This window comes from Helianthus annuus, chromosome 17 (genome assembly GCF_002127325.2).
Source record: "Helianthus annuus cultivar XRQ/B chromosome 17, HanXRQr2.0-SUNRISE, whole genome shotgun sequence".
In the NCBI taxonomy this organism is placed as follows: Eukaryota; Viridiplantae; Streptophyta; class Magnoliopsida; order Asterales; family Asteraceae; genus Helianthus; species Helianthus annuus.
Genome location: NC_035449.2, coordinates 181,280,846 through 181,289,683, shown reverse-complemented (window position 1 = coordinate 181,289,683; position 8,838 = coordinate 181,280,846). Strand labels below are relative to the sequence as shown.

General features: G+C 35.5%; 1 protein-coding gene across 1 annotated transcript; it reads left to right on the top strand.

Annotated features, from left to right (window-relative positions):
- The first annotated feature begins 1,185 nt into the window (after positions 1–1,185).
- On the top strand, positions 1,186–7,758 carry LOC110922216 (uncharacterized lipoprotein syc1174_c). Its single transcript, XM_022166522.2, has 9 exons — positions 1,186–1,378; positions 1,465–1,599; positions 3,538–3,654; positions 3,959–4,087; positions 4,158–4,331; positions 5,154–5,294; positions 5,400–5,582; positions 7,149–7,220; positions 7,304–7,758. Exons 1-9 carry the CDS (start codon positions 1,250–1,252, stop codon positions 7,463–7,465), a joined length of 1,242 nt encoding a protein of 413 aa, XP_022022214.1. The 5' UTR covers positions 1,186–1,249; the 3' UTR covers positions 7,466–7,758.
- The last annotated feature ends 1,080 nt before the right edge of the window (positions 7,759–8,838 follow it).

The following is an 8,838-nucleotide window of genomic DNA, read 5'->3' as shown; positions in this document are numbered from 1 at the left end:
AGCCTAACCTTTTCATTAATCACATATTTATGAATTTGAGTTTGGAAAAACTTGACTCACAATAATGAATCAAAACATTAACAAACATTTGAACATGTTATTGTTCGGTGTGGTTTGGTTTCTAGGTCACCTGCAGCTGGGGCAGACCCAAGTAAAGGGGAGGGTGGCCCCTCACGCCACAAAATTTTTTTGGTCTATTTTACAGAGAAAAATCATTGAAAATTTGGTTGAATCTCTCGTTCCCACCCTTTGAAAGTAATTCTCAGGTCCGCTATTACTGTGGAGTTTGGTTTGGTTTGGTTCAGTTTTTGAACTGGTTATAATCGAATCCGGACAGTAATTTTCAGGTTTTTTTAACAAACCAAACCGACACTTATTTTAGATCAGTTAATTCATTGCAATTCTATCATTGATTCGGTTTGGTTTTGGTTATCTAGTTTTTTTCTCACCCCTTTAGTTACCTTTATATACACTTTCCGTGGGAGGGAATTGTGATCTTTTGTTATTGGTGGAGAAGGCGGTCAGCCAACCAATGGATACCATATAGCATCCACGGATTCAAATATTAAAAGAGCAAGTGGTGGAGTCGTTTAGACGTTGGAAGTATGAGCAAGCTAAATCAATGCACTCGGGTTTGAAACCCGGCAGCGCAAATTTCTTTCCTTTTATTTATATCCTTGAACTTTGCTTAGTTTTTTTCCTTATCTCTTTTCTTAAGTCAGTTTACACTACTGCTTCTCTTGGATTTTAATAATTTTTTTTACCTTTGATTAACATTTTTCTTATCTACGTCTCGATGTAAATTGTCTTATAAGTAGTAAGCGTACATGTTAACAAACCAAGATATATTGTGTTTAGTGCACCGCAATATAGGCGAGGTATAAAACTATAAGGCATGTTTGGCTAATCTTTTTAAACAACTTATTGACTTATTGGTTTTTTGAAAAGTCATAAGCTCCAAAATGATGTTTGACAATGAAGGTGTATGTGAGGGGAAAGTGACTTTTCCAAAAAGTCACTCCATACCGTCAACGAGGAGTTTTATAAGCATTCCCAAACACCCTCATAGTTTATTCTAGTATTCATTCAAGATTAGAAAAACAGGTTTAAAAGGATTAAAACATTCTCAAGTCAAAGTACAAGGGCTCAAACTGTAACATCCCCTAATCCAAAACTTCCTTCAACCAAATAACAGAATTCCGTCCACTACTATCCTCTCCCTCACCAGAATATTCTCACGCCGGCGATAATGTCACTTCTAAACCACACCGCAACCTTCTCCAGCTGCCGGAAACTGCCCGTCCGGTTCAACGCAGTCAACGCGTCAAAACACACACAGTTTCGAATCTCGTGCTCGAACTCTCATTTATCTAATAAGGTCAGTTTTAAGCTATTATACATACACACACACAAAATTCAGTTCAAATTCATATATATGTATATGTATAATCGGTTTTGGTGCAGTGGAAGAGACCATACACTAGCGTATTGATAGTGCCAACAGGTGTGGGTGCTTCAATCGGAGGTTACGCCGGTGACGCTTTACCGGTTGCTCGAACCCTTGCTTCTGTTGCCGATTGCGTCATCTCTCATCCTAACGTACGTTTATTTCTTTCTCAAATTGTGATGTTGTAATAATGTAATGTATCTAGGGCTGGAAACAAAGGGACATGTATAAGGAAGTTGTTGTTCAATTAGTTAAATGAATGAAGATGAACAAAGGTCGTTTTCGTTCAGTTACGTTAGTGAACGTTCGGTAATATAATATATTATGTCTGTTCATGGTCGTTTGTTTTGTTTAGTTTATGTTCGCTAGTTAGAAACTTAGATATTTGAAACATTATTTTGGGATAATTATGTTTATACTTATTATGTCTAACTTTATTATGTCTAATTTGGGCATTTATTTGGGGATTATTATATCAAGTGCTTAACAAGGTGATTATGTGTAATGTTCGGGATTAAAAATGTTGTTTTTTTTATTTATTTATTTAAACTAGAATTACGACCCGCCGCAATGCGGCGGGGATTCTTTAGTTATAACTAAGTCGATTTAGGACGCGCATGTTATGTTGAACCTTTCAAACGGGAAAAAATAGACGATGTAAAAACGTTCACCCACACATGTACGTTGCGTCGTGTTAACTCGCAAAATTTAGAACGAAACATAAAAACGTTAAACCAAAGACGCACGTTTCGATGTGTTTAGTCACAAAATTTTTGAACGAAGCATAAAGCGAAAAAATTTGCGGAAAATAAAAATTATAAAGGACCAAAGTTGAAAGTAAAAAAAGTTGTGAGGATAGATTGCAAAAGATAAAAAGTTTTATGTTAAAAGTAAAAAACAAATAGTTTTGCGTTAAAGGTAATTTATGAAATACATTTGAGTGAAAAGTTAAAAAATCATTTTTTTAAAAAACCCTCAAAGCCAAGGTTACGACAATCATATGCATAACCATATGAAATACATTTGAGTGAAAAGTTAAAAAATCATTTTTTTTTTTAAAACCCTCAAAGCCAAGGTTACAACAACCATATGCATAACCATTTTTTCTTTGGAAAACTCTCAAAGGCAAGATTACAACAAATAAGTAAAAAAAATCAAAGTGGTTAAATTGCAAAAGATGGAAACTTTTGAATTAGAAGTGAAAAATCAAATTAATCAAAGGGGTTAAATTGTATAAGATGAAAACTTTTGAATTAGAAGTGAAAAATAAAATTAATCAAAGGGGTTAAATTAACAAAGATTAAAACTATAAACTTAAATTGTCAAAGATTAAAACTTTAAGGTTAAAAATGAAACAAAGATTAAAACTTTAAACTTAAATTGTGAAAGATTAAAACCTTAGGGTTAAAAAGGAAAATTCCAATTTTTTTTTTGAAAATCTCCCAAAGCCAATTGTACAACCTTGATATGCATAAGTTTGTTGCTTCTTTATAAGGTTATAATATAATGTTATATGTTCGATTGTGTTCGTGAACCATTCATGAACAAGTTGAGTTCCTTAGTGAACGAACACAAACAATAATTTTCATTTGATATGTGTTCGTGAACAAGTCAATGTCAAACGAACATGAACAAGGCTCCGTTTGGTTCGGTTACAGCCCTAAATGTATTGATCAAATCCAGTTAACAGCAGCTGGAATTAAGGGTTATTTGCTCACTCATACCCTAGAACTTAAATGCTTTATATAGATATGATTGTTGGACTAATTTGGAGTAAGATTAAAAGAAATAAACCGATAACGAGATCGAGATTAAAGATAAAGAAATTAGTATAGGAGTTTAGTTTATTGTTGTTTAAGCTGTTAGGTTTATCGATTTCATTTGTTTGATTATTAAATAGTGTTTGAGTTGTGTTAGAATTAGTATAGGTGTAATGCAAATAGAGGGTATGTATTCAATTTGCGACTTCAAATCTGAGTGTTTTCATGTATTTTTGGTTTGATCCAATTAGTTATTCCAATAATTATACTTTCTTCAACATTTTATAAGTCTTAGAAGAATTGAAACAGAAACTGAAAGAAATTTGACAGGTTCTTAATGCAGCAATGCTTTACTGGCCAATGCCAAATGTTTTGTATGTGGAAGGTTATGCTCTTGATAGATTTGCTGAAAACCTATGGGCTCTGCAACCAGTTCACCAGAACAAGGTTTTTTTTTCTATTCAATTATTGAGTTTTGTTTTAGGGGTGGCAGTTTCTGACATGGGCGAACGATGGCACGAAAAATAGACGGTTTTGGGCTGTTATTTCAAACTTGTTTGATAATGGGTTGTGTTTGGGTCGACCCGGTCAACCCGTTTAAAATTAGAATAAAAATATATTTTATAAGGTCAACCCGTTCACGACCCGTTTAGCCATCTATTACCACCCGCCAACCTGTTTGGCTCGTTTAGATAAATGGGTCACACGGATCATGTTCTGGTTTCATGATTTTGTCATTTTGTGTGTACAGGTGGGATTGGTTCTTGATGCAGGAATTGAAGAAGACCTAAGAATCCGCCATTTACAAGTAGTTGATGCAGCAAGGGCTTCTCTTGGTTTGCCGATTCTTGAGTATATCGTCACCGACACACCTTTAGAGGTCATTAAGTTAAAATTGTAAAAAAAAAACATTTTAATTCCAAACATATCTGAAGTTTGAGCACTTGCAGGTGGAAAAGTGGGCCGATCCAAAGAACGGGCAGGCAACAGGGAGGATAAAGCATCCCGATTCCCTACTAAGGGCAGTACAGTCATTGCGTGATCGATCGGTAAATGCGGTTGCTGTTGTGGCCCGTTTTCCAGACGATGATGTGGATGATGTCGACGAGTATAGACAAGGAAAGGTAACACTAGAGGGTGTTCGGATGTGTGTTATTATTTGATACTGCATAATCGGAATCAGATAATCAACACACTGTGAATATACAGTGTTTTGATGTGAAACCGATCATCAAAAATTGATTATTGAGGCATAAATTAGCAAATAGTTAGAAGCAGAATTTGTTTATCTCAACAATAAAAAATGATTATTGCAGCTTCAGATGATAAACATTAAACATGAACCCAATCACCTCTTTAACATAAACGGTTAGGTCCCACATATTATTGTTTTAACATATCCTCAACTTGTACAAAGCTAGGTTTACATAACTATTAGAGTAAAATGCCATTTTCGTTCCTGAGGTTTGGCCAGTCTTGCGACTTTCGTCCAAAGGTTTGTTTTTCCGCATCTGGATCCAAAAGGTTTGAAATCTTGCCATTTTCATCCTGCTAGTTATGTCCATCTGTTTTCCTCCGTTAAGTCAGGGGTATTTCCGTCTTTTTACCTGCTTTGTTTTGTTTTGAATGAATACTTGTACATTATGCTAAATGCTTGTGCATAAAGTGGAAAAGACCGAATTGCACTTTAAGTTTAAAAAAAGACGAAAATGTCCCTGACTCAACGGAGAAAAGTGAATGGAGTTAACGAGCCGGATGAAAATGGCAAGATTTCAAACCTTTTGAATCCAGATGCGGAAAACAAACCTTTAGACGAAATTCGCAAAACTGGCCAAACCTCAGGGACGAAAATGGCATTTTACTCTAACAATTCAATTAGCATGAGTTATAGTTTGTGTATATATATATATTAGATCTAATGAGTATATATAACTGATTATTTACAGGGAATTGATCTACTGGCAGGAGTTGAAGCCATAATAAGCCATTTAGTGGTGAAGAATTTCAGAATCCCGTGTGCACACGCTCCTGCCCTGTTACCTCCTCCACGCACCCAATCATTGTGTCCAAAATCTGCTGCCGAAGAAGTAAATTACTGTTCTGCCCTTGCTCTACTTATACACATATAACTTCATTCATACATACATGCATCTAAAACGGGTCATTTTGATGAAAAAAAATGTTATAAACAGTTGGGATACACATTCTTGCCATGTGTGCTTGCGGGATTAGCTAATGCACCACAATACTTGACTAATAAGTTCAACTTTCAAGAAAATGGTTGCATAGTGGCAAATGACGTTGATAGTATCATTCTCCCGGCAGATGCATGTGGCGGAGACGCTGTTCTTGCATTTGCGAGTAAAAAAACCAAGGTAATCTTTTCTTTTTGAGTAAAGCACACGGATGGTCTCTGCGGTTTACCAAAATTTTAGATTTGGTCCCTAGCTTTCCAAAAGTACAAGGATGGTTCTTGTGGTTTGCACTTTGTAACACATTGAGTCCCCTGCCAGCAAATATAAAGGTTTTAGCATCTCCAAGTTAGGGACTAAATGTGTTACAAAGTGCAAACCATAGGGACCATCCATGTACTTTTGGAACAAAATGCGTTACAAAGTGCAAACCATAGGGACCATCTATGTACTTTTGGGAAGTTAGGATCAAATCCGAAATTTTTAGTAAACCACTGGGACCATCTGTGTACTTTACTCTTTCTTTATTGTCATTTTTCATTTTTTGCAACCATTTGGCTTTAAAGAAAGGGTTAATTGCTTAAAAACAAGATAATTATCTGATTTATTGATTATTGTAACTTATAACAGCAGTTATCGGTAGTAATCGAGAAAATCACGAAAGTAGCCTTTCTGAATGTGTTATACCTCTATGGTCATGCCAGAATAATCTCACCCATATAGCCATGAGATACGCAAATCTTTGGTTGCAAATCTACTTTTACTTGACTAATGTCACGGGGTTATATTTCGGTCCCCGTGTGGCGTCCCCATTTCCCCGGGGAATCCCCAATTCATCCCGCTCTTGATATGGGTCACTGGTTCCATCCTGCCTTGGACTCATCAGGAGAGCGGCAACAACTCTCGACCAATGGTGCGTTCGTCGCATAGACACGACTTGGCATGTACACCTTCTTAATCCGCTAAGGTTGTTCCTGATAAAGTCCTGAACTAGCCAGTAAACCCAAGCATTCGAATACAAGCCATAGCATAACGATCTTCGAATATATGGCCCATGACACTAAGCCCTGAAAATTTTTCATTCTATAAGCGAATTACAATGCATACGCGAATCTATATGTGATATGGTACCGTGTATGGTTGTATCACATTAGTTTAAGTCATTAGAGATGGGAAAAGTCACACATAAAGCCATGAGATTCGTGAATCTTTGGTTTGTGTATCTACCTTTACTTTCCTAAGCCCTAAAAGTTTCACTCTATACACGATATGGTGTCACGTATTATAATAGTTTAAGTCAATATAGACGGGAATAAGTCACATATAGCCATGAGATAAATGAATCTTTGTTTGCGTATCTGCTTTTACTTGCCTAAGCTCAAAAAGTTTTCATTCTATATGTGATTAATAATACATACATGATATGGTACCACTTATCACATTAGTTTAAGTCGTTACTGATGAGAAAAAGTCTAATACGCGAGTAAAAGTAGATACACAACTCCGAATCGCGTACCTCTTGGCTAAAAGAGTGATTTGTTTCTGATATGGCTATATTTGTGTAACAAACTCAGAAATATCGCTACTTTTTTATTTTCTCATATTAATAACTTGCTTTTTATAATTTTTACTAATAATAAATATAATAAAACAAGTATCTTGGTGTTCTAAGCAATTAACCTTCAAAGAAAATAAAACAATATAGTATAATGTAATTATATAATGTAATATGACTCGATTATGTTGCAGCCGGTTATTATTTGCGTGCAAGAGAATGAAACTGTGCTGAATGACACACCAGATAAACTCGGGATCGATGTGGTATGTTAAATTATGATGATTTCATAATTAGATATCATTGTATATTAATATATTATGCATCAAATAAATTTATATTATTGCAGATTAAGGTTTCAAACTACTGGGAAGCTATAGGAGTTGTTGCTGCTCACAAGGCTGGGGTAGACCCAAATGCACTCAGAAGGGACAAAATCAAGAACATTAGTTCTAATTCCTTGGTTTCTTCAAATGGTTTTGTGCCTTCAGTTTCTACAACATTTTCTTGATTAAATTCAGTAAAAACAGAATTAGCATACTTGTATATGAACTGATTAAATAGTTAATGGGCTAGAACAGGATCCAATTTAAAACGGGCTGATGATTCGTTTGGAGTTACGGGTTAAGATATGGATGGACATGTCTTAACGGGCCGGACGCTTTGGCAAAGGGCCGACTCATGAAGTTAAATTTCTTGGACTGGAGCCCCAATTTTGAATTTTTTTGTCCCCTAATTTTCTTGTTCTTGTATACTTCCATATGTTGTTGTATAACACGTTTATTATGGATTATTAATCCACTAGTTCATGTATTTATTTGTTTATACCGAGTTTGTTTAGGCTCATGAGCTATATATAAATATAATAATTTATATTTAATATAAAAATGCCACTTCAATACAAAAAAAAAAAAAAAAGCGTCAGTTCTGTTCTCAACATTTTTGAAACGTGTCACTTCAGTCTAAAAAGATAACGCCTTGCGCCAGTTTCGTCCTTAACGTTTTTAACGGCGCGTTATCTTTTTGGGCTGAAGTGGCACGTTTCGAAAATGTTGAGGACGGAACTGGCGCAATTTTTTTTTGGACTGAAGTGGCATTTTTCAACAAACCACAGAGACGAAAATGGGAGTTAACTCTTTAATATTGATAATTTGACTTGTACATTAAGCAAAGAGGTACAACTTGTTTCAACGTTCTCGTGCAATAATAGCTTGGAAATTAAACAATGATATAATTAACAGAAGTAGAACTTTCACGTGCATGTCCATATTTTATTTATGAGGGAGAGACACCATATCACTAGATAATGGGTAACCTGTAATAACCTTCATCACACTAGGTGCTCGATTGAATGGTCATTTGCAATCATGACATAAGAATGATAAAAGAGATGGAAAATATTTTAAGTTAAATAGGGGTTTAGCGTGTGGCCGTTTGGATTTAGACCACCCGTAGTGGGGCGTGGTTTTTAAAAAAAAATTGAAAAAAAACGCCCGGAAACACCCTCAGCCCCATTACGGCCGGCGTTTTCCGGCGTTATTTTTGGAAAAATTTGTTGTTGGCGTTTTATTTAAAACGCTGAATTTGGTTTGTGGTCTCTGACAATCACTTTTGTCCACCAATGACTTTTGAGCTACCCACATGGTCTCTGACAACTTTTGAAAATGGTTTGGAGCAGCAGTGTGTATTTCGTTTGTTTTATTTTTTTGCATTAAAAATAATATGGGCGTGGTCTCTGACAACTTTTGAAAATGGTTTGGACCAGCAGTGTGTATTTCGTTTGTTTTTTTTTTTTTTTGCATTAAAAATAATATGGGCGTTATTGGAATAATGCCCCACTACACCATTTTTGCAATAATGCCCCATGCTGACTGGGATGACACG

Bases quoted from the DNA above. Each gene is read 5' to 3' on its own strand.
- LOC110922216 (XM_022166522.2), top strand. From the start codon at position 1,250: ATGTCACTTCTAAACCACACCGCAACCTTCTCCAGCTGCCGGAAACTG. The intron at 1,379-1,464 runs GTCAGTTTTAAG...GTTTTGGTGCAG, and splicing joins ACTCTCATTTATCTAATAAG to TGGAAGAGACCATACACTAG. The intron at 1,600-3,537 runs GTACGTTTATTT...GAAATTTGACAG, and splicing joins GCGTCATCTCTCATCCTAAC to GTTCTTAATGCAGCAATGCT.